General features: G+C 44.0%; 1 protein-coding gene across 1 annotated transcript in view; it reads right to left on the reverse strand.

Annotated features, from left to right (window-relative positions):
- Positions 1–26,684, reverse strand: part of LOC309564256 (annexin A1-like) — an 82,829-nt gene that overhangs the window by 31,897 nt on the left and 24,248 nt on the right. Inside the window, exons 3-5 of the mRNA XM_082268881.1 lie at positions 10,015–10,109; positions 6,239–6,352; positions 697–787 (exon numbers count right to left, since the gene is read on the reverse strand). Of these exons, the coding sequence (XP_082125007.1) occupies positions 697–787; positions 6,239–6,352; positions 10,015–10,109 (300 nt within the window). The remainder of the gene's footprint in view (positions 1–696; positions 788–6,238; positions 6,353–10,014; positions 10,110–26,684) is intronic.

Below are 26,684 nucleotides of genomic sequence, written 5' to 3' on the forward strand. Positions count from 1 at the left end.
ACTTTAAAAAATATATGCATACATATTTTGCATATATCTGCTATCAACATGGAATGCCATGCTGCCACAATGTTTGGGTATTATGGCTCTTTAAAATCTATTTATTTTTTATTTACTTTTTTTGAGGCTACATTCACATGTCAGCGTAGCGATCGCGGGCAGAATCACGCGATTCTGCCGTGATCCAGAAATCATTGCAAATCGCGGGACGCCTGTGCATTGCCCGTGATTTGCAATAGCACCCCAAACGCTGTGCGATGTTGCCGCGATTTCCCCCTGCCGAATTGCGGTAACATCGTGCAAAAAAATTGCGGGACGCATGACGCCCAAAAAAGGTACAAGAGCTTCCCACAAATTTTTGCGCGATGGTACCGCGATTCGGCAGGCGGAAATCGCTGCAACATCGCACAGCGTTTGGGGTGCTATTGCAAATCACGGGCAATGCACAGGCGTCCTGCGATTTGCAATGATTTCCGAATCACGGGCAGAATCGCGGTGATTCTGCCCGCGATCTCTACGCTGACATGTGAACGGAGCCTTACCGTTTTTCATATTTTAATATTTTGTGAATTTTGTTTGTATGTTTGTTTTTATTATTATTGTTGTTATTAATATTATTAATATGAAAACAAGCATTCACAATTGATATAGCATCAATAAAGTATAATTGATTTAATTTGTCCATGGACCCAATACCTTCACTGTAAGCTTTCTTGATTTGCTTTAATTGCTGGTTACTTCTTGTTACCAAGATTTCAATGAGTGTGTCCTCATCTGTTCCAAGACCCTGTAAAACAATGTATTTTTTCAGAAACAAACATACATTTGTTTAGTAGTGTTTCTCGTGTTTTATAATGTACACATTTTAAAGTATATGTTAACCCTAATATATCCTAATTCTGAAAGAAAAACCAATATTTTTCACATTCTGCTATATAACATTCCCAAAAAAAAATAAAATTAAAAATCAAAATGTTTTAACATCTTAGGCAAATTTGTTTTCTGCTACATATTTTTGGTTAAAAAAAATCAGCGATTTTTTGCGGGACTGCGACATTGCGGTGGACAGATCGGACCCCTGACTGACATTTTTGACACTTTTGGGGGTATCAGTGACATTACTACAGTAATCAGTACTAAAAATATGCATTGTTACTGTAATAATGACACTGGCAGGGAAGGGGTTAACATTATGGGTGATCAAGGGGTTAAATGTGAGCCTAGGGGAGTGATTCTAACTGTGGGGGGGCATGGCTTGGGAAATGACCATAGAGACCTTTAATCCTATATAAAAGGATCACAGGGGCTCTATAATCATTCCAGGGAGAAGAACAGTCAGCTGTGTTTACAACAGCTGACCGTTCTTCTCTCTCAGCAGGGAACGATCACGGGTGTCTGGCGGCAATTGGAGCCGCCTGCCTGCTGCATCAGCTTCCCCGCTGACGAGCGTGCAGTTACGGCAATTAGAGCAGGAGCAGCTGCCTGCCGCAGTACATCTGTGGCGGGCGGTCGTAAAGAGGAAGAAGAAGTAAAAGTAAAAAGAAACATCACAGCACTTTCAAAAATTAAACTTGGTTGATATAAATGGCTTGTTTTGCAGTTTTTGCCAAGGAGTAACATGACCCCTATCAGAACTGAAAGGAACCCATTCTTCACACTGAAATCGCAAGGCAATATCACAGGAAGTGATAGTTGCATCTGTGACTGCATAGTCACTTTACGACTGCCCACCGTAGATATACTGTAGCAGGACGGATGCTCTGCACCAGATCATGTACCTAGTATGTGACCTGAAAGTTCTTGGTCGGGAACGCGCACTTGCGCCGCTCACAGCGGGAGCCTAGCGGCAGGTATCGCATACTTGATGTCTGCTGGCACCCTCCAATTATTCAGTACACAGACAGAATGGTGACTTATGTAAACAAGGCAGATCTCCGTTCTGTCAGTAGGAAAGGCATTGATCCTGTGTTTGTGCAAAGCAAAAACACGGATCTATGCCTTCCCTTAGTAAAAGCACCTCCCCCAAAGTACACAACCACTGGCTAGGAACACATTTAACCCTCTGATTGTCCCTGTTGTTAACCCCTTCCCAGCCAGTGTCATTAGTACAGTGACCATGCATATTTGTTTGCACTGATAACTGTATTAGTGTCACTGGTCCCCAAATAATCTCAGGCTGCATGTTCCCAGAGTGGTGTTCAGATGCCATTATGCCTAGCTGCACCTCATTTTGGAGGATAGTTTTCCTCCCCATGATCAGCCTCTGTTTGAGGTTGCTGACTATGGGCATGCGATCTATGCTTCACCACAAGGTACGTTTTCATTGTCTCTTTCCACATTGGGGGGGGGGGGGGGGGTCAAATCTGTACTCAAGTTTTTATAAACCCATCTGTGGTGTCTCCCCCTGATTTGAGAAATTGTCATTACCTTGACAAAAAACTATCTATTTCCTTCTAGCTCCACACCTGTCCCCCTTTCTTTCCCCTATTTCCTCTCCATTCTTTATTTTTGTCTGACCCCGGAGACCGGGATTTCTTTCATATCTCCTTTGCATATCGCTTAGCCTGTCTCCTGGGTTGGCATCCTGCTCTCCCCCATGAGGGACACACACATGTTTGACCGTTCGATGTTCAATATAAAGGCCTGGGGCGCTATGGGTGCCCCTCCCGTGGCCATGTCCGTAGGGCTCCTTTGTCTTTGTGACTCATTCTATTTACATCTGAGCTGGTATACCAGTGGTCTATTTCTTCTTCATGTTCTGTTTTTGCTCATTGCATCACCTATGGATTCTGCATTGGTTATTCTGTCACTTGACTGCTGTTTACCATTTTACTGTTCCTCATACTGTTCTGTTATATGCCTTCATGTTGTACTAAATAAAGAATTTATAAAAAAAAAAAAAAACTATCTATGCAACCAGAGCTAACTGACTCTTTAAAGGGCCTCCACCATTCCCTTTGGGTTAAATGGTATCATAATACTTCCTCCCACTGTTACTATTAATATTTTTTGATTACAGATATTATTGCTTTGGGCCAGTGTCATTTGGGCGTATATGCCCCATTAGGGTCCTTGTGAACACTCGATTTGCTGCCTACTCCACGCCATCCTTTACCCTCTGCGGTGGTACCACACAGCCATTTTACCAAGCAGGATGCAACCTGGTTTTATGTACTTTTCTGGGCCCTTTTGGGTTGATCGTTGTAAGTATCAACAGTAGACATTACTATTACGTATTGAAGTTGTGACTTTACATATCCTCTTGGAGCTTAAGTCTTTTTCTGACACTTGTTGCTTACAAGATAAAATCAGTATTTTTTTGCTAGAAAGTTACTTAGAAACCCCAAACATTATATATATATTTTTTAGTAGAGACCCTAGAGAACAAAATGGCAGTCATTGCAAAATGTTATGTCACACTGTATTTGTGCAGCGGTCTTTCAAACACAATTTTTTTTGTAAGAAATACACTTCCACAAATTAACATTTTTGTATAATCTGAAAGATGATGTTACGCTGAGTAAATAGATATCTAACATGTCATGCTTTAAAATTGTGCATGCTTGTGGAATGGAGACAAACTACAAAACTTAAAAATTTCCATAGGTGGCGCTTTAAAATTTTTTAATGGTTACAAGTTTGGAGTTACAGAGGGGGTCTAGTGCTAGAATTATTTCTCTTGCTCTAACAATCACAGCGATACCTCACATGCGTGGTTTGAACACTGTTTACATTTGCGGGCACAACTTAGGCATGCGTTTGTTTCTGCACGTGAGCACTGAGGGATGGGCACATTAAATTGATTTAATTTTTTTTTTTTACACTGTTCCTTTTAAAAAAAATTTTGATCACTTTTAATGTTGTTACAAGAAATGTAAACATCCCTTGTGACATTAATAAGCAGTGACAGGTACTCTTTATGGAGGGATTTGGGGTCTATAAGACCCCAAATCCCTCCTTTGCACTTAAAACATTCAAAACACCAAGTTTAGCTGTTTTGAATACTGCCTTTTTTAAAATCTGAGGCCATTAAGGCTCCAGTTAAACAGGAAGTTTACAGGAAGGCTTTGTTCGGGTCTCCAGCCAGCCGGATGGTCGCTTGGGTCTCCCGGTGGGATGGGAGAGTCCAAGTTAGCCACCAGACGTGACGGGAGGGGCGTGGTGGGACATCCCCCCCGCTTCTTGTAAAACAGCCGAGCGGCTGATTAGCCAGATTGGTTGTTATTACAGGAAAGCCGACTGTGGGCTCTAATAAATGGTACTGGGGTGATGTTACGTCTGCGTCGAGAGGATATGTAAAATGATGATGTCTTTCTATGTAACTATTGACTGCTATATATCTATGTTTTGGAAATCCCAATACCCACTACTTTCCCTGAGAAAGGACTACAAGCTCGAAAAATGTCTGATTTTATCAACTCAATTCATAAGGGCTGAGCCTGGTCTCAAGCATCGGCAGCCCTTTGGATGTATCTCATGGTAAAAAAGGGTATTTTGAGCATTTTTCAATTATGATATCAACAAATGTATTATGTTTTGCTGTAATGTTGTTTTATCAGTACTTGACTCTGTTTTATCTATTGTTTCCACAATAAAAATCTACTATTTAATGACATAGTTTCATATGTGGTTCTGCCTCCATAGTCCATGAGGGGTTTGTGGTGCACACATGTGCACATATCTTTTGCTCTATTGATATTTAGGATGCTGGCAGACTGCAGATTTTTGCACACTACACTCTATCCTTACATTTTTTTTCTATTTTAAAAAATATTACTGCTCTTTCAATAATGCCAACTCTAAACATGAAACTGTATGTTCAAAAATGTCACTCAACATCTATAAATCATATATACATCATAAACTTTGTCCATGTGCAATTGTACCTGTGCAATGTCTCTTTTGTATATAATCACAGTCTCTTAATGTAAAGAATAAACAAAAATTCTTGCTTCCCAAAAAAAAATCAATATTTCATCTCTTGTGTAATTTTAGTTAGATATACAGTGGTTCCCACCACCGGTCACTCATGTGCTCACCTCAAATGGTAGACCTGCCAAGCTCAATGTACAATATTGCTTTCCCCACCATGGGGCTACTTTGTAGTTCCTCTCAAATGGTGTCTCCCTTGAAAGCCTCCTTCTATTGCCACTTTAATATTATCTCACATATATGGGTGTATGGCCCTTTAAAAGATCGCACATTTGTCCTGCAATCGACTCACATAGCAGAGGGGTTCCCCATAGTGTAGTAAGACTTAATACATATTTTATTTAATAAAATTGCACTTACATACAAAAAAAAAAACTTTACAGCATGTATGACAGAACAGCGGAGCTACGGCTCCCGTGTCACTCACGGTTTTGGCACCCCTGAGGAAGTCATGTGACTGTGACGACACGAGTTGGGGGGAGATGGGTGACTGAGTGCTGAAGCCAGAAATGACGCAGGAGCCCCATTGTATTGATATATATGCTGTAAAGTTTTTTTGTATGCAAGTGCAATTTTAATTAAATAACATGTGTATTAAGACTTAATACACATAGGAGGCAATATGAGGAGGCTTTCAAGGGAGACCCTATTTGAGAGGAATTACAAAGTAGCCCCATGGTGGGGAAAGCAATATTGGTCATGGTGCTTGGCAGGTCTACCATTTGAGGTGAGTGCATGAGTGAACAGTGGTGGGAATCACTGTTTATGCAATTTAAACTACACAAGCGGTGAAATATTAGAATATTTTTTTGGGGAGACAAGAATTAACGTTTTTTCTTTACCAAGAGACTGTGATTATATACAAAAAAGACATTTCTACGTATATAGCCATGCACAGGTACAATTGCACATGGACACAGTTTATGGTGATATGATTTAAGGATGTTGGGTGATATTTTTGCACACTGGTTGTAATTTCACATTAAAAGTTGACATTATTGGAAGAGCAGAAATATTTTTTATTACTTATTATTTATTTATTTGGATTTATTAGTAACTAATTAGGTAGGTGCAGCAGTGTTAATATAAAAATATCAGGAATTAAAATCATATGCATGACCTAAATGAAATTACGTTTTACTTTAAATATAACTTTACTATGTCAAAAATAGAGCTCTCCAAGAACTAAGATGCTCACTGTATAAAACTATCCATGTATCCCTGTGGTGCAACATAGCAAAAAAAGAAATCTTGGGATAGTTTTTCATAACAAAACAAAATTGCACACTGCATCTTTAGACAATACCTTTGTTGCATATTTAAGCGCTTGAGCATCAAACTGAGCTGGGGTTTTCAACAAATCCAACATGAGGGGTTTAATTTTACCACTGAGAGCTTTCGTCAAGCTTTCTTCCAAAGTCTGATAAAAAAAATGAACACAATTAATAGAAATATGTCTATCTAGCTATAACTGTCTATCAAATAAACAGGAGTGCACGTATACAAAATTTACCTAGCTGTTTATTGAAACTACATGTCATTTTTTTCTGCGAAGGAGCAAGATCAAATGTTCTTAGGTTACATTGTCTGCAGTTCAAATGTGTCAATAGGTAAAATGCCAGATTAGGGCCACTAGGTGGAGGTGATGAGAATACTTATTTCCTATGATATTAGGTGACATCTAGTGGCCATAACGTGGTATTTTCCTTATTTGCACACTGAATTTGCAGAGAACATTGTCTGAGCACATTCGATTTTGTCCCGTTTGCACAGAACAAATTTGTGTGCAGTTTTGATGGATGAACAGCTATGGAATTTTTTTTAAAACAAACTGTTAACCCCCTACACCCCTTCACACTTCTACATATGTATATGTGTGTAAACCGAGAAACAAGTATTCTTGGTTCTAAGTAATAAATATATCTCTGGCCAATCATTTTTACATGTTTAATGAACCAAATATTTTTCATTGGTGGTTTAGCATAAAGGTATATAAAGGTATAAAAATTTTGGTCACTGAGTTGCATAATAAAGAAAATAAAGAGTTGGGCACTCAAACTTATTATTTTATTATTGTTATACAGGATTTATATAGCACCAACAGTTTGCAAGGCGCTTTACAATGTCAGGGGCAAACAGTACAGTTACAATTCAATACAGAAGGAATCAGAGGGCTCTGCTCATTAGAGATTACAATCTACAAGGGAGGGTCAAGTCATACAAATGGTAATAACTGTGGGGGTTGAGCTGATGAAGAAAATTAAAGTACAGTTGTTAGGTGGAGGCAGGATAGGCTTCTCTGAAGAGAAAAGTTTTCAGGGAATGCCTAAAAGTGGATAGAGTTGGAGGTAGTCGGACAGATTGGGGTAGGGAATTCCAAAGGATGGGAGAGGCTTGGGAGAGGTCCTGGAGGCTAGTATGGGAGGAGGCTATGAGGGAGCTAGAGAGCAGGAGGTCTTGGGAGAAATGAAGAGGACAATTTGGCTGGTATTTTAAGACTAGGTTAGTGATGTAGGTGGGGGAAGAGTTGTGGATGGCTTTGTAAGTTATTGTTAGTATTTTGAATTTAATTTTTTAGGTGAGTGGCAGCCAATGGAAGGATTGGTCTGAAGAAGAAGCTGTTGTGAGCATGTTCCGAAAACCGGTAACCGCCCATTCCACTGCCCATTCCACTGCCCATTCCTCGTCTACGGCCGCAAGGTCCTTCTGTGAGGTATGCGGTTCGCTGCAGCCTCACTCTAAATCAGCCCCGGATTGATTTAGGCTGCTGGCAGCTTCCACAACGGGTACACAGTGAATTAGGAAGGACGCCGGGTCATGACGCTCCACTTTTTGCTTTTATGTAAGTCTTGATATGAGCTTAAAAAATTTATTATTACTGCTTCACTGAGTGGCGCCTTCTCTTTACTCTGCTTACAAATGGAAGGATTGGCAGAGAAGGGAAGCAGACACCGAGCAGTTTGTAAGGTGGAGGAGTCTGGCAGCAGCGTTCATGATGGACTGAATAGGGGATCATCTATTTAAAGGTAAGTCAATGAAGAGGGAGTTGCAGTAGTCAAGGTAAGAGATAACCAGGGAGTGAATTAAGAGCTTTGTGGTTTTGGACAGGTTGAGTTTGAGGAAGTGGTGTGACATCCAGACACGTATGTCTGTTAGTAAATTAGTGATGCGTGAGGAGACTGATGGAGTGAGCTGAGGAGTGGAGAGATAGATTTGGGTATCGTCAGCGTAGAAATTATATTGAAAGCTATGGGAGGCTATCAGCTGACCCAGGGAAGATGTGTAGATTGAGAATAGGAGAGGTCTAAGAACAGAACCTTGGGGGACCACGACGAAGAAAGGAAGAGGAGAGGAAGAAGTAGAATTGTAAGTGACACTGAAGGTGAGGTGGGATAGGTAGGATGGGAGCCAGAGAGGAACACAGTCATAGAGACCAAAGGAGTAAAGTTTTTTTGAGGAGGAGGGGGTGGTCAACCGTATCAAAGGCGGCCAAAAGCTCCAGAAATAGGAGTACAGAATAGTGTCCATTGGTTTTTGCTGTTAGTAAGTCATTTGTGAGTTTTAAAAGAGCAGTTTCTGTGGAATGTTGAGAGCAAAATCCAGATTGAAAGGTATCAAGAATGTTATTCTTAATGCGGTTGTCACTCATAAAGTTGGTTGTAGGAAAGGGGAACAAGGAAAAGGGGCCTAGATTGTTAAGATTAGTAGGGTCCAAGGAAGTATTTTTAAGTATAAGGCTGACTAGTGCATGTTTTAGAGAGTTGGGGAAGATATCAGAAGAGAGGGATAGAAGATGTTGGTTAGAGAGTGTAGAATAGAATCAGAGGGTCACCGTAGTATTGCGAGGGAACAGGGTCCAGGGGACAGGTGGTTAGGTGGGTGTAAGAAATAAATTTAGCAACCTCCACTATAGTAGCAGGGTTGAATAAGGGGAATGTTGATTGTACCTGTTAACATGGGGTGTTAAGTGGGGAATATACCTGTAGAGTGTAGCTTTCATCACAAATTTAATCAATCTTATTTTTGAAGTAATTGGCAATCTCCTGGGCAGTGAGTGAGTACGTGGGTGGTGGTAGTGGAGGACAAAGTAGAGAGTTAAAGCTGGAGAAGGGTTGGCGGGGACTTGGATGAGAAGGTGTTAATGAGAATGATAAAATAGGTAGGCAGATTTATATTGGTTGAAGACTTTGTAAAACTTAGTCTTACACCACAGACGCAGCTACATTTTGTGAGACTTCTGGTGTCATCTGTTTGCCAGGGTTGTAGGGGTCGAGGCCTGGTTCTGTGTGTAGTGAGGGGGATGAGCTTGTCCAAGGTGGAGAACAGGGATCTATTGTAGACACATGTGGCTAGATTTGGACAGGACAGGGGTGAGATTTTGTCATAGATGTGGTCAGTAACAGAATAGAGAAGAGAGGGGTTAAAGTGGCTAAGGCTTCTACGGGTCATTGTTAGGCGATTGGAGAGAAAGGTGGTGGAAGACAAGGAGAGAGCGAAGTAATAAGGTGGTGATCAGAGAGAGGAAAATAATTGTTGGAGAGGTTGCATGGAGTGCATAGGTAGGAGAATACAAGGTCAAGGGTATTGCCTTCAGAGTGAGTAGAAGCCTGTACCCATTGTTTCCGGTCAAATGAGGAAGTTAGACTAAGAAGTTTAGACGCATCAGGAGTGAACATATTAACAGGGATGTTGAAGTCACCGATAATGATTGTGGGAATTTCAGAAGAGAGAAAGTAGGATAGTCAGGCAGAGAAGTCATCAAGGAAAGCCCTTCTAGGGGGTAGATGACAGCAAATCTAAAGGAAATTGGAGAAAATAGGCATATATAGTGAGCTTCAAATGATGAGAGGGACAGAGAGGGAGAAGAGTAAAGAACCTGAAAGGTGCTCTGTGAGGATAGGAGGATACCCACTCCATCTCCCTTGTGTCTACTAGGTCTAGGGGAGTGAGTCCAGAGAAGGTCTTCGTGGTAGAGGGAAGAAAGAGAAGGACTGTTGGATTCAATGCAGCATACTAAAAATGCAAGAGAGACACAGAAGGGGTTTAATAATATGTAAGTATCATTGCATTTCTATACATTACCTTTCCAGTTTGCTTCTTGTAAGCAACTTTAATTTCTTGGCGTTGTTGATTGGTCCTTTTTGTTAAAATGTCAATAATAGTTCCTTCATCAACACCTAAAGACAAATATGACCATGTAAATAATAACACTTAACTAGATAGGTAGCTATATCTTAGTCATTTAAAACACCATCAAGATATGATACTAGCATGTTCTTGCAGCATTATAACTTACATTGTTTTTTTCTTCTTTAAAAAAAATATACCTGGCTTCACAGTTAACCTTGCATGAACTATGTTCTATATAAATAAATTAAATAAGGTGGCACTGTCATACAACATTTTCAAACCTCATTAGTAAAAAAACTGAATAATGTACAGAGCAAAATAACTCAACCAATCAAGGTTCATTTTTCAAGGTAACCTAAATCCACTTGTTTATTATTAACTAGACATTAAGCCCGTTAAATTAACGGGCGCTAGAACATATGTGGTCAAACATTTGTAAAAACAGACTTAGCAGTAAGTCCACGCGAGCGCGCACCTGCGCACACCAACCGCTTCCAATAGTTTTGCCCGACTGCCCGAAGTCTCTGCGCTCCAAGTCCCAACGGCTGTCCGTGGGGCACATGCGCAGTAGCGCAATCCCACACACACAGGGACTGGACGCAGAGACACTTGTACTTTATATGTATAGATTATTTAGTATACTTAGAACAGAAGGAGATATATATATATATATATATATATATATATTTTTTTTTTTTTATTTAGTATACTTAGAACAGAAGGAGCTATATATATGGGGGGGAGATTGTAGTGTGTTGAGGGGGAGGGGATTGTAGTGTGTTGGGGAAGGTAGGGGATTGTAGTGTATGGGGAGGGGATTGTAGTGTATGTGGAGGGGAGGGGATTGTAGTGTATGGGGGAGGGAGGGGATTGTAGTGTGGGGGGAGGGAGGGGATTGTAGTGTATGGGGGGAGGGGATTGTAGTGTATGGGGAGGGAGGGGATTGTAGTGTATGGGGGGACAGAGGGGATTGTAGTGTATGGGGGGGGATTATAGTGTATGGGGGAGGGGTTCTACAGTGCATGGGGGGATGGGTTCTACAGTGTATGGGGGAGGGAGGGGATTGAAGCGTGGGTGGGGAGAGGGAGGGGATTGTAGTGGGGGGGAGGGAGGGGATTGTAGTGTGTTGGGGGGGAGGGGATTGTAGTGTGTTGGGGAAGGGAGGGGATTGTAGTGTTTTGGGGAAGGTAGGGGATTGTAGTGTATGGGGAAGGGAGGGGATTGTAGTGTGGGGGGAGGGAGGGGATTGTAGTGTTGGGGGAGGGAGGGGATTGTAGTGTGGGGGGGAGGGAGGGAGAGAGGAAATTGTAGTGTATGGGTGGGAGGGGATTGTAGTGTATGGGGGGATGGGATTATAGTGTATGGGGGGAGGGGATTATAGTGTATGGGGAGGGAGGGGATTGCAGTGTATGGGGGAGGGAGGGGATTGTAGTGTGTGGGGGAGGGAGGGGATTGTAGTGTGTGGGGGGGAGAGGGGACTGTAGTGTATGGGGGGATTGTAGTGTATGGGGGAGGGAGGGGATTGTAGTGTATGGGGGAGGGGATTGTAGTGTATGGGGGAGGGAGGGGATTGTAGTGTATGGGGGAGGGGATTGTAGTGTATGGGGGGACAGAGGGGATTGTAGTGTATGGGGGGGGAGATTATAGTGTATGGGGGATGGGTTCTACAGTGTATGGGGGAGGGAGGGGATTGAAGCATGGGTGGGGGGAGGGAGGGGATTGTAGTGTGTTGGGAGGAGGGGATTGTAGTGTGTTGGGGAAGGGAGGGGATTGTAGTGTATGGGGAAGGGAGGGGATTGTAGTGTGGGGGGAGGGAGGGGATTGTAGTGTTGGGGGGAGGGAGGGGATTGTAGTGTGGGGGGGAGGGGATTGTAGTGTGAAAGGGAGGGAGGGGATAGTAGTGTATGGGGCCAAGGGAGGGGATTGTAGTGTATGGGGGAGGGGACTGTAGTGTATGGGGGAGGGAGGGGATTGTAGTGTATGGGGGGACGGAGGGGATTGTAGTGAATGGGGGGTTATTATAGTGTATGGGGGAGGGGCTCTACAGTGTATGGGGGAGGGGTTCTACAGTGTATGGGGAGGGAGAGGATTGTAGCGTGGGGGGGAGGGGATTGTAGTGGGGGGAGGGAGGGGATTGTAGTGTGTTGGGGGGGAGGGGATTGTAGTGTGTTGGGGAAGGGAGGGGATTGTAGTGTATGGGGAGGGGATTGTAGTGTGTTGGGGAAGGGAGGGGATTGTAGTGTATCGGGGAGGGAGGGGATTGTAGTGTGGGGGGAGGGAGAGGATTGTAGTGTTTGGGGGGGAGGGAGGGGATTGTAGTGTATGGAGGAGGGAGGGGATTGTAGTGTATGGAGGAGGGAGGGGATTGTAGTGTATGGAGGAGGGAGGGGATTGTAGTGTATGGGGGGACAGAGGGGATTGTAGTGTATGGGGGGGAGATTATAGTGTATGGGGGAGGGGTTCTGCAGTGTATGGGGGAGGGGTTCTACAGTGTATGGGGGAGAGAGGGGATTGAAGCGTGAGGGGGAGGGAGGGTATTGTAGTTCAGGGCGGAGGGAGGGGATTGTAGTGTGTTGGGGAAGGGAGGGGATTGTAGTGTGGGGGGAGGGAGGGAGAGGATTGTAGTGTGGGGGAGGGAGGGGATTGTAGTGTGGGGGAGGGAGGGGATTGTAGTGTATGGGGGAGGGAGGGAATTGTAGTGTATGGGGGAGGGAGGGGATTGTATTGTATGGGGGGAGGGGATTGTATTGTATGGGGGGAGGGGATTGTAGTGTATGGGGGGAGGGGATTGTAGTGTATGAGGGAGGGAGGGGATTGTAGTGTATGGAGGAGGGAGGGGATTGTATTGTATGGAGGGGAGGGGATTGTATTGTATGGGGGGAGGGGATTGTAGTGTATGGGGGGAGGGGATTGTAGTGTATGAGGGAGGGAGGGGATTGTAGTGTATGGGGGAGGGAGGGGATTGTAATGTATGGAGGGGAGGGGATTGTAGTGTATGGGGGGATTGAACGATAAATGTCGGGTTGGAGATTGGTGTGGGGGAGGGGAGATGTGAGGGCAGGAAATCAGAGAGGAGGGGAGCTCCTGACACACACAGAACAGTGGATCATTTAATAGGAAAAGACACCCAAATACACCACCACCTCCCCTCCCGGGAAAATTGCTGTCACGGGTCGAACCAAAGGTGCTGGAGACCCCAAAATTGTACCGCAGGTGGGGGAGGGGCTCTACAGTGTATGGGGGAGGGGTTCTACAGTGTATGGGGAGGGAGAGGATTGTAGCGTGGGGGGGGTGGGGATTGTAGTGGGGGGAGGGAGGGGATTGTAGTGTGTTGGGGGGGAGGGGATTGTAGTGTGGGGGGAGGGAGGGGATTGTAGTGTGGGGGAGGGAGGGGATTGTAGTGTATGGGGGAGGGAGGGAATTGTAGTGTATGGGGGAGGGAGGGGATTGTATTGTATGGGGGGAGGGGATTGTAGTGTATGGGGGGAGGGGATTGTAGTGTATGAGGGAGGGAGGGGATTGTAGTGTATGGGGGAGGGAGGGGATTGTTTTGTATGGAGGGGAGGGGATTGTATTGTATGGGGGGAGGGGATTGTAGTGTATGGGGGGAGGGGATTGTAGTGTATGAGGGAGGGAGGGGATTGTAGTGTATGGGGGAGGGAGGGGATCTTAATGTATGGAGGGGAGGGGATTGTAGTGTATGGGGGGGATTGAACGATAAATGTCGGGTTGGAGATTGGTGTGGGGGAGATGTGAGGGCAGGAAATCAGAGAGGAGGGGGGAGCTCCTGACACACACAGAACAGTGGATCATTTAATAGGAAAAGACACCCAAATACACCACCACCTCCCCTCCCGGGAAAATTGCTGTCACGGGCGAACCAAAGGTGCTGGAGACCCCAAAATTGTACCGCAGGTGGCCAAGACACTCCCCTACAGCTGAGAAAAATTTAGGGGTTCGGGGATGAAAGGGCGGAGCAGTGACCCCGAGAACCGGGCCGTGACCTAACCGCGAGGTGACCAGGTTTAACATTGGAGTCTATGGCGGGGGGAGGCCCAGCTCTCGGGGTCAATGTTCCACGCCCTTTCATCCCCGAACCCCGAAATTTTTCTCAGCTGTAGGGGAGTGTCTTGGCCACCTGCGGTACAATTTTGGGGTCTCCAGCACCTTTGGTTTGCCCGTGACAGCAATTTTCCCGCAGCGGTATTCTCTGCGTCCCAACGGCTGTTCTTTCAGCACATGCGCAGTAGTGCAATATCACGGACACACGGAAAGCGGACGCAGGGACATATGCGTTTTATTAATATAGATGATTTGTGTTGTCTATTGATTAGCAATCGGTGCACAGTTTGCAAATAATGATGGACGAACATCAGCCGGGGCGGTTTGCGAACGTTAGCCGCAAACTTTCTCAAATGTCTGCGAACTGCAAGTTTGCGGCTGGCCCCATTGACTTTAATGGGAGGTGAACTTTAAAAACCTTTAGGTCATATTTGCAGCCACAAAAGACTTACTAGCTGTGCACAAATAGTCCCACCACATGGACAATGTCATAACTGAAGTATTACAATTGGAAAAAGTTGCCCTAAAAAATTTTTTTTTCTTTTTTTTTACAGAAAAAAAAATGTTTTTTTTTCTTTTTTCCTATATCAGCCAGAACTGATGACAGCAGCCGGTAAATACATGTCAAATACATATAGGGTCCATTCACACATCTGTAAAATGGGTTCGCATCCATTCCACAATTTGGTGGAATGTTTACAGACCCATTGATTTTCAATTCCAGTCTGAAAAATTAGGCATTCACAGGGTAAAGAAGTAAGTGTCAGCCAGTACAGGCCCCAAAAATTAGCCCACATGCGTTTACCTGACAGCTAAGAACGTTGTATTCTGTGGCTGATGGTACATTAGGCATTCACAGGATAAATAAGTAAGTGTCGGCCTTGAAAGGCCCCAAAAAGTTAGCCCACATGGGTTTACCTGACAGCTAAGAACGTTGTATTCTGTGGCTGGAGGTACATTAGGCATTCACAGGATACAGAAGTAAGTGTCAACCATAAAAGGCCCCAAAAATTAGCCCACATGGGTTTACCTGACAGCTAAGAACGTTGTATTCTGTGGCTGAAGGTACATTAGGCATTCACAGGATAAATAAGTAAGTGTCGGCCATGAAAGGCCCCAAAAATTAGCCCACATGCGTTTACCTGACAGCTAAGAACTTTGTATTCTGTGGCTGAAGGTAGGCATTGACAGGATAGAGAAATAAGTGTCGGCCAGTATAGGCATGATGGAAGGTGGAGTGGAGGACAATTGTGAGGAGAGAGGAGAAGGAGCAGGAGAAGAGGCTGGACGGTGAGAGCCTGGAGTGTGGCTTTGTGGGTTCTGACGGCGTTGCTCCCACTGGGCTCGATGATGGGAGTTCAAGTGCCTTCTTTAGGCGGTCGTCCCTAGATGAGTGTTGGGCTTACCGTGACTTATGCGTTGACTGCAAAGGCTGCAGATGGCAAATCTGTTGTCAGAAGCAGACACATTAAAAAAGCCCACACTGCGGAGCCATGTGCCGGCGTCCTTGGAGCGCCAGATGTGACCGTACATTGTTGATGGCTTGCTCCTGATACATTTGCAGTCTGCTTTGTCCCTCGCAAGTTCTGCCTGCTTCTCCTCCATATTTGCTGGTCGGTCTCTTCCTTCTGAACTCCCCTCCTCTTCCTCTCTTGTGGGCACCCATGTGATGTCCATAGACACGTCATCATCCACTTCGCCTTCCCCACCACTAACATTTGAGATCTCGGAGTAGGCAGAAACAGCGGGGACCAACCTCCTTGGGCTGATCTGGGTACTGTCGTCAGACTGCTGAGTGGCGGCTGTTGCTACCTCCTCTTCCTGATCGGATGCCAACAATGACTGCACATCGTAAATGTCTTGTAATGGATCAGAAAATAATTCCAGTGACTCAAACGGAGGGTATATGGTGATGGCGTTGGTGGTGGTGTCTTTGGGGGTGCACACAGCAGAGAGTGAAGAGGGTGCAAATAGAGAAGATTAGGAGGGTGCAGAAGAGGAAGGCTGAGTGAGCCACTCAACCAAGTCTGGTGCATCCTTTGACGTAATCGAATGCACCTTCTGAAACGTCACACTTTGGCTCCGGCCTACTGCTCCTGCCCTACCCCTACCTCCCCTGCGAAAGGGCCTACCTCTTCCTCTGCCTGTTATTTTTTAAATTACCCTGTGACAAAAGTCTCTTGAGAAGTGCAGTATATATGGAACAAGGTATATAACACCCCGCTTTAATCGGTGGTATTGGGGAGCCACAGGTTTATCACACCAGTTCTACAAATAATTGGCCAGTAACTGTTGTCACTGTGTGTAGCACAGTTAACGCAGCAAAAGAGGCCAAATTTTTGCAGGACTAAAATACACTCTTAGAAAAGTATACTGTTAAATAACACCCCACTTCAATATGTGGTATTGGGGGGCCACTGGTCTATCACACCAGTTGTACAAAAATTGGCCAGTAAGTTTGGCACTGTGTGTAGCAGAGTTAATGCAGCAAAAGAGGCAACATTGTTGCAGGATACAAATACACTTATACAAGTATACTCAGATAACACCCACTTCAATATGTGGTATTGGGGGGCCACTGGTTTATCACACCAGTTGTACAAAAAATTGGCCAGTGAGTTTGGCACTGTGTGTAGCAGAGTAAATGCAGCAAAAGAGGCAATATTGTTCCAGGACACAAATACACTTATGCAAGTATACTCAGATAACACCCCACTTCAATATGTGGTATTGGGGGCCACTGGTTTATCACACCAGTTGTTCAAAAAATTGGCCAGTGAGTTTGGCACTGTGTGTAGCAGAGTAAACGCAGCAAAAGAGGCAATATTGTTGCAGGACACAAATACACGTAAAAAATTATACTCAGATAACACCCCACTTCACACACAGCAGACCTCTCCCTACACTGACAAAAAGCAGAATGTGAAATGTCCGCCAGCTCAGGTCTATTTATAAGGTAGGGGGTATGTCCATGTGCTGCAATGTTTCAATTGGTTGTCCCGTTTCACCTGCTATATAACATTCCCGAAAAAAATTAAAAAATCAAATGTTTTCATCATTTTAGGTCAATTTGTATTCTGCTACATATTTTTGGTAAAAAAAAAATCCCAATAAGCGTATTTTGATTGGTTTGCGCAAAACCTATCGTGTCTTCAAACTAGGGGAAAGATTTATGTCATTTTTATTTATTTTTATTTTTTTTACTAGTAATGGTGGTGATCAGCGATTTTTAGCAGGACTGCGACATTGCGGTGGACATATTAGACCCCTAAATTACTTTTTTGACACTTTTGGGGGACCAGTGACATTATTACAGTAATCAGTGCTAAAAAATATGCACTGTTACTGTAATGACACTGGCAGGGAAGGGGTTAACCCAGGGGCGATCAAAGGGTTAAATGTGAGCCTAGGGGGTGTTTTCGAAACTGTGAAGGGGATGGGATTATTGGATCAACATAGGGACCTGTGTTCCTAAATAGGATGAACACAGGAGCCCTGTGATGATAACTGATAGAACCAGGGAGTGATCGCGGGTGCCCAGAGAGTGATCGCGGGTGCCCAGCAGCAATCGCAGCCACCGGCCTCACAGATCAGCTTCCCCTCTAACGTATCCCCATATAAGCGCAACACATGGGCACGGCAATTTGCGCAGCCGAGCCAGCCTGCCGTAGTATATCTGCGACGGGCGGTCGGCAAGTGGCTAAAGTGAAACTATAAAAATGAAAAATTCCTTTAAATATAGTGCCTGGGGGGGGGGGGTCCCCTTAGTCTGCCTGTAAAGTGGCACATCTGTACTGTGTATAGAACCTGCTGAAGCAATAATGACATTTATAAAGCCAAATAAAATGACATTTCCATTCAAGCTTTCTTTATTTTATAAACAATGGCTTGGGGAGCCAGTCTGTATGATGAGGCCACAATTTAGTGCACTCGGAACAAGATTAGAGATATTCTGGATAAATTCTGGTGTCTCTTTCACAGACTTTGGATGGAAGTAACAGGGGTGGAAAAATTGGGCTTTGGGTGTTGGTGGTGCCTTCACACTGTAACCCTATAGAGGTACTCTTGATGAAAACAAGAATAAGCCTTGCTGTCAAAAATTGAAATGATATACACCTGTCAAACAGGTGTGGAAAATTGTTCTATGGGTGTTAATTGTGCCTATGAAGCCTACACCAAAAAAAGTATTCCAGATGGAATCAACAATCACAAAGTTAGGCAGCCTAGACAGTCTTTCAGAGATTCAAGATCCAAAAAGCACTTAATCAGTGGCATTGGCATCATGGGCTTGATAGCTGCTGCTAATCCAGGACTGAATAATTCTGATAAATGTCAGCTTGTCCTCGGAGTCTGTGGACAGACATGCACTCTTATCTGTCACAAAACCTCCAGCAGCACTGAATGCCTGTTCAGAAAGCATGCTGGATGCAGGGCAACCCAGAAGATTAATTGCATACTGGGCAAGTTCTGGCCAGTGGTCTATTCTCATGACCAAGTAACCCAGGGGCTCTTCAACTGGAAAGCTCTCCATGTCTGTTTGTGCCCCTAGATAATCTCCCACCATGTGATGCAGATGATGCTGAAAAGGTTGTGGAAGCTGGCAGCCCTGGGTGCCGAGGAGTAAAATATTTTTGAAATGCATCACTATGCAGCCCCCGTCTCCACCGATCCTCTCTTGACTAAAAGATTTCTCAGAACTATGTTTTCCACAAGACTGTAACCTACCAGAGTCGGGAAAGGCGTTACATAAACTCCTCTTTAAGGTGTCCTCAAGAGACCCCTCTTTGGGGATGGGATGAGTTCCGAGACTTTCCCCTTGTAATGGTGGTCAAGGAGGGTTGCCAGCCAACAGTGATCCTTGATGCCACATATTCTTTGGTACTTTTGCAGGCTTTGAAGAATGAGGGAGTTCATGCATCGCAAGTTTGCAAAGGCATGAGAAGCAGGATCCTCTGAGTCACTAAGGATTACAGTCTCTGGAACTGCCTCCTCCCAGCCATGTACTACTCCCAAGGGTTCTGGTGATGGAAAACCATCTGTTAATGGTTAACTTATGTCTTCCCTTGTTTTAATGTCTCCAAAACTGCCAGAATCCTCCTTCTCTTGTGTGTTCTGTGGCATCGCTAGAATGGTGTCTGCATAAAGTAGGCCTTGAGAGGTAAGGAAGTCCTTCTCTTCCTTCCGCTGCTCTGCCTTGAGTGCCCTGTAAAATAATGCCAAACAGAGTTTGCTCTAGCAGGAACACAACAGGGACTGTGTCAATGATGCATGCATTGTCACAGTTCACCATCCTTGTGGCCTCCTCAAATGGTGACAGTATATTCCATGCATCCTTTATCAGCAGCCATTGGTGTGGGGGAAAAAAGCTAGCCTGAGCCTGTCATTGTGCTATACTGACACAGGTACTTGTGGATGGCCCTTCCACTGCATGTGCAGCCACTGCAGCATTGCCAACTTCAAGTTCCACCTGGTGGTCATGTCACAAACCGGGTGATTTACGGGCAGGTGGAATTCCCACTGAATTTCAGCCAACCGAGCACTGGCTGTGTATGACTGCCTGAAATGGCTACAGACTCTTCTGGCCTGCTTTAGCAGATCTTCCAGCCCTGGGTACCTATTTAAGAAATGCTGCACCACCAAATTGAGGATATGTGCCAGGCATGGCACATAAGTTAACTTTACCTTTCTAAGGGCAGACAGGAGGTTTGTGCCATTATCATCCAACACCATTTCTGGCTCCAGCAGGCATGGCATGAACTATCTCTGGGTCTGCCCCTGCAGAGCTGCAACAATCTCTGCTCTGGTTTGGCTCCTGTCCCCTAGACAGACCAGCTGAAGCACTGCATGGAACCTTTTAGCCTGACTCATTGAATAGTCCAATAAATGCTTAGGGGGTAAGGAGGTTCATAGGACAATTCAGAGGAGGGCATGGAAGAGGAGGAGGGGGGAGCTGACAAATCACCACTAGCTGTATGGTGACGTTGTGGCACACCAAGTTGCAGCACTAAGCTTTGTCCTGCATCCTTCCAATTTGCAAGCAGAGTTACCCAGTGTGCTGTAAATGAAACATAGTGTCCCTGACATGCTTGCTAGAAACGTGTCAGCTGTAACGTGGACCTTGTGGCTGACTGCCTTGCCCAATGATGCCACAACATTGCCTTGCACGTGATAAACAGAGCTGGAATTGCCTTACATGAAAATAAATAGCAACTAGGAACCTGCCATTGTGGTACAGCACAGCCTTCAAATTCACGGAAGGGGCCGAAATCCACCAGACGGAAAGGCAGGAGTTGTAAAGCCAGCAGCTTTGACAAGTTTGAATTTAGATGCTGGGCATGTGGACTGCAGTGACTGTATTTTTTTTTCGCTGCAGCAAATGGGGCAGAGCAATTTTCCTGCTATAGTATACAGCTGGTGCTGTGCTACTGGCAGATGTGCTGCAAAGACCTATGACACCCTGCACTATACAATCATCCCTGTCAGAGAAGGCTGCTGAGAGGTTATGGGGTATAGCTGGGATAGACCAGAAAGGTGAGGAGTGAGGAGGAGCAGAATTGTGTCCATTATGTGTGGCTTTTAGGTGCTCTTGCCAATGGGCTGAATGGTGGGAGGTTAAATTAACAAAATGTAATAAAGACAGGGAAATGTGTAAATTAATGCACTTTAATCAATGGAAAGTGATGCTTTGGGTGCTCTTAAACTTGAGTACTCACTACACAGACACACTCCACTGACGCACTACAATATACTGCATGAAACATGCACTGAATTATACTGCACTGAAATATACTTCATTAAATGTGCAATAAAACACCACAATAAACTGTGGTAAACCTACAATAATGCACTAAATTATACTGCATTAAATGTGCACAACGCACTGAAATATACAGCGGTAAACATGCAATAATTCACTGAAATATAGTGCATTAAACGTGCACTAATGCACTGCCATATACTGTGATAAACCTGCAACAACGCACTGAAATATACTGCCTTAAATGTGCACTAACAAACTGCAATATACTGCATTAAATGTGCAATAATGCACTGAAACAAACTGAATTAATGTGCACTAACACCCTGCAAAATACTGCGGTAAACTTGCACCAATGCAATAAAATATGCTGCTTTAATTGTGCAATAATGCACTGCAATATACTGCGGTAAACGTGCAATAACGCACTGAAATATACACTGTCATACGTACACCAATGCAGTGCAATATACTGCAGTAAAGGTGCGAATACGCAATTAAAATTCCTGCAGTAAAAGTGCACTAATGCACTACAATATACTGTGTTAAACGTGCACTAACGCACTGCAATATACTATGTTACACGTGCAGTAATACACTGAAATGTACTGTAGGAAAACTGCCCTGACAAAATAAAATGACACTACATTAAAAATGAACGGTCAAACTACACTCACACTGTACTCTAAACTGATACTTTACCCTCATAATAGCATCACAGTAGCCCGCTATAGCACACTAACTTGCTAGTAGCACTAAACAGTGCCCTGTTCTATCTCTCTCCACACCAATATCACGCTTCAAATGGCCACTATGGGGAAAATATTTATAAACGGTGGGGTGGATTTTGACAATAAGCCATGTTTGGATAGAGTCATCATGACACTGTCTTGGCTCTGACAGTGCCCTGACTGGGCAAAGCTTCATTGCTTCAGCCAATTAGCGCTTCCAATGCACTGTGCCGCAGCGCAGTGCATTGTGGTCGTACAGCGGATGGAACAAGCGGCTGAACACCCTGACAATTCAGATGTTTACCAAACAGACAAACAGCCAATGTATAGCCCGAACTCTTACTCAGGCCAAACCGTTCGCCCAACACTACCTGCCACTAACAGTATGTTCCTAGACACATTACATATCACATGCTGGTAAAAGGCCCTTCTTGGCAAAAAATTGGCATCTGGATAATTGTCATTGGGGTATAGTATAAGCTATAAACTTTTAAATAAGAGCTGATTCCATTTGCTTGAATAGAGGCAGCTACAAAGACAGTAGTTTTACCAAACTGACTTTAAGGCCCTGGGCATTGGAGTGATTTGGGAACATGTTTTCCTTCTGATTCAGCAGCTGCTTTGGGGAGGACAGTTAGAAACAGTGAAGTGGGAGTAGGAGAATTCTGCAGAGGTTCAAACGTTCGCTTGGTGTGGTCCCATGATCTTGCTTGATCCCAAGGGTCTAAAATCTTTTGTAAGATTTTCCTCCTTGCCAATATAGGCCACGGATATTTTGGTGAATGCAGCAGGAGACATCTGCCTTGGGAAGAACACTGCAGGAGAAAGTGAAATGGGCATAGGAGAAACCTTTGCTTGACCCTCTTTAGCATGGCCCCATAATTCCCTTCCCCACTTGACCCCCTAAGCCTCTGATTTCACACACTGTTATGACACTTACTACTGTTACAGGCTGCAAATATTGAAAATATGCTGGAGAATGTTGTAGAGGGGGAGATGTAAAAAGGGAAGGAGCTTTTTTGATGCTAACTGGCCTCATTAGGGTGCTGCTGCAACTGAGCTTTGCAGGTCATCAGTAGCCAAGTGCAGTTTATCCTCCTCTCTGTAGGTTGTGCTATGGGCTGACTTCTATACAGTGGAAATGGAGGGTGAGAGGAACATTTTTCTTTTGCAGCTTCCATAGGTTTCACCAGATAAGTAGTGGTATGATTGGACACTGCAACACTGGATGACCTCAGAGGTCACCTTGAGTGAGGGCAATGCTAACAATTAAACCAAAACAAAGGAACTACGGATCTGACACCTGCTATAGATTAATACAGAAATATGTATTAATTTAAAAAAAAACATATGTATAAACGTCTAACAGTTCCAGTGCAAAACAAAAAACCAAGAAGCCCCCCTCCCTAGCACCCCCCCCCTATTATATTGGCTCACCCTCCCTCCCTATATCCCACCTAACCCCCCTGTAACTCTATCCCCTAAAAAAAAACTCAGAGCCTATGTGGGAAAGGACACTTTGCTGGGACTAATGATGGATAAAAGTCTCTTGGAGATATACAATGTAAAAAGAGCTTATTGGGTATTTAAAAATGACTACCCCACAAGTGATAGAGCTGATATACACTGCAAATACAGCCCAGATTGGGCTCAGTCCATAGCCTTATAGGACTGACACTGTATCAGGGTAATAGCTCTAGGGATAATGCATATATATTTGCATTCTACAGAACATTAGCCTTCTGTTCAATAACCCTCTCCCTGCTAAAAGGCACTCATAAGGTAACCTATACTTGTCCTGTTGTACCATTAACCCTCCAAATACTGTGAGGCTATGTAACATAGATTAAGCAAGAGATAGTTTAAGAAGCTGCCAATAGCTGTAGGAATACTGCATACATTTGCATTCTACAGAGCATTATCCTTCTGTGCAATTAACGCTTTCCCTGCTAAAAGACACTCATAATGTACCTTATATTTAGCCTGTTGTACCATTAACCCTCCAAATGCTGGGAAGCTATCTAACATAGATTAAGCAGGACATATTTCAAGGAACTATCAATAGCTGTAGGAATGCTGCATGTGTGTAAATTATGTTAGATAGCTTCCCAGCAATTGGAGGGTTAATGGTACAACTGGATAACTATACAGTATCTCACAAAAGTTAGAGCACCCCTCACATTTTTCAGTATTGCCAAATAATACTAAAAAAATAAATAAAAAACAGTATTTAATTACATCTTTTCATGTGACAACACTGAAGAAATAACATTTTGCTACCATGTAAAGTAGTGAGTGTACGTCTTGTATAACAGTGTAAATTTGCTGTTTCCTCAAAATAACTCAACACACAGCCATTAATGTCTAAACCACTGGCAACAATAGTGAGTACACCCCTAAGTGAAAATGTCCAAACTGGGCCCAAATAGCCATTTTCCCTCCCTGGTGTCATGTGACTTGTTAGTGTTACAACTTAGGTCTCAGGTGTGAATGGGAAGCAGGTGTGTTAAATTTGGATTTGGTTTTATCACTTTCACTCTCTCACACTGGTCATTGGAAGTTCAACATGGCACCTCATGACAAAGAACTCTCGGAAGATCTGAAAAAAAGAATTGTTGCTCTACATAAAAATGGCCTAGGCTATAAGAAGATTGCCAAGACCCTGAAACTGAGCTGCAGCGCGGTGGCCAAGACCATACAGTGGTTTACCAGGACAGTTCCACTCAGAACAGGCCTCGCCATGCTCGACCAAAGAAGTTGAGTGCATGTGCTCCGCGTCATTTCCAGAGGTTGTCTTTGGGAAATAGAGGTATGAGTGCTGCCAGCATTGCTGCAGAGGTTTAAGGGGTGGGGGGTTAGCCTATCACTGCTCAGATTATACGCCGCATACTGCATCAAATTGGTCTGCATGACTGTCATCCCAGAAGGAAGCCTGCAAACAGTTTGCTGAAGACAAGCAGATTAAGGACATGGATTACTGGAACAATGTCCTGTGGTCTGATGAGACCAAGATAAACGTTTGGCTCAGATGGGGTCAAGTGTGTGTGGTGGCAACAAGGTGACGAGTACAAAGATAAGTGCGTCTTGCATACAGTCAAGCATTGTGGTGGGAGTGTCATGTTCTTGGGATGCATGAGTACTGCCGGCACTACGGAGCTACAGTTCATTGAGGGAACCATGAATGCCAATATGTACTGTGACATACTGAAGCAGAGCATGATTCCCTCCCTTCAAAGACTGGGCCACAGGGCAGTATTCCAACATGATAACGACCCCAAACACACCTCCAAGATGATCACTGCCTTGCTAAAGAAGGCGAGGGTAAAGGTGATGAACTGGCCAAGCATGTCTCCAGACCTAAAGTCTATTGAGCGTCTGTGGGGCATTCTCAAACAGAAGGTGGAGGAGCGCAAGGTTTCTAACATCCACAAGCTCCATGATGTATTCACATTGACTCCAGTGGTGAACTGGGAAGCTCTGGTGTACTCCATGCCAAAGAGGGTTAAGGCAATGCTGGAAAAAAATGGTGGCCACACAAAATATTGACATTTTGGGCCCAATTTCGACATTTTGACTTAGGGGTGTACTCACTTTTGTTGCCAGCAGTTTAGACATTAATGGCTGTGTGATGAGTTATTTTGAGGGGACCGCAAATTTACACTGTAAGCTGTACACTCACTACTTTACATTGTAGCAATGTGTAATTTCTTCAGTGTTGTCACATGAAAAGATATAATAAAAACTTTTAAAAAATGTGAGGGGTGTACTCACTTTTGTGAGATACTGTAGGTTGCATTATGAGTGGCTCACACTTTTTTTTTTAGATATCACTTAAATATCTATACCAGACTCAAATGGTCTGGTACATACTGTATTTGGGGGCGAAAGGGGGGGGGGTCGAAGAAAAACAAGTGGTACAGTTTAAATTTCTGGCAATAGAAATCCCATTGATGACAAAAAAAAAAAAAAAAAAGACCTCTCCAAAAGTCCCAAAAATACATAGCAGGCCCTTTGAGGGTTTAAAAACAAAGAAGCTGTCAATGGCATGTTATTTGCAGGTAATTTTAAGACTTTTTTCCTTTGTGTGCTGCTGCATCACTTCACAGGCAGGATTAGAACACCCCAAAAGCATGTTATTTAAAGAAATAGGACTTTTTTTGTTCACTTTAAGCATTTAAAACAGCACTATTCCTGCCTGAATGGAATCAAGTTTTTTTTTTTATTTTTAATTGCCACCCCCTTTCCTATTTGTCTAGAAAATGGGTATTTTTAATTTGATTTTAAAAGAGTACATGTTCAGCATCCAAACTTCCTTGAACTTCACAATTTATATGGAACTCAGGGAAATTTGTCTTATTACTATTACCAGCAGATATAATACAGGCAGAGCTTGCAGACTATAATGTTACTATTGGCAGCAGATAGAAAATTTCACAATGGAGAGCTCTGGCCCTTTAAGGTAGAAATGGAAGACGATCCCTAATTCCCCTTTCATGGGGGTCCCTATCAGAGTACCCTGTTACATTAGGGTCCCCACCAGGGCCCCCCACCATATATCAGGTTTCCCAACAGAGTCTACCCTTTCATCAGGGTCCCCATCAAAGTCCCTCCCTATAATAGGGTCCCCATCAGGCTTACACCTTTTATCAGGCACCCCATCAGAACCCCCCCCTTACATCAGGGCCCCCAATATAGTCCCTACTTACATAAATAACCCTTTAGAGTCCCACTTACATCAGGGTCCCCACCAAAGCCCCTCCTTACATCAGAGCCCCCCTTTCCACCAGGGTCCCCATCAGAATCCCCTGCACATCAAGGTTTCCATCAGAATCCCCTTCACATCAGAGTCTCCATCAGAGTTCCCCTCCCATCATAGCCCCCCCTTCATCAGGGTCCTCGTCAGATTCCCCACTTACATCAAAATTCCCCTTATAGTCCCCCCTCTAGACCAATGTACCATCAGATTCCTGCTTACATCAGGGTCCTCATTAGAGTTCCTATTACATCGGTGTCCCATTAGAGTCTCCATCAAAGTCCCCCTTACATCAAAATTCCCATCAGAGCACCCCTTA

Source organism: Pelophylax lessonae (genome assembly GCF_965119305.1).
Source record: "Pelophylax lessonae genome assembly, chromosome: 1".
Classification (NCBI taxonomy): domain Eukaryota; kingdom Metazoa; phylum Chordata; class Amphibia; order Anura; family Ranidae; genus Pelophylax; species Pelophylax lessonae.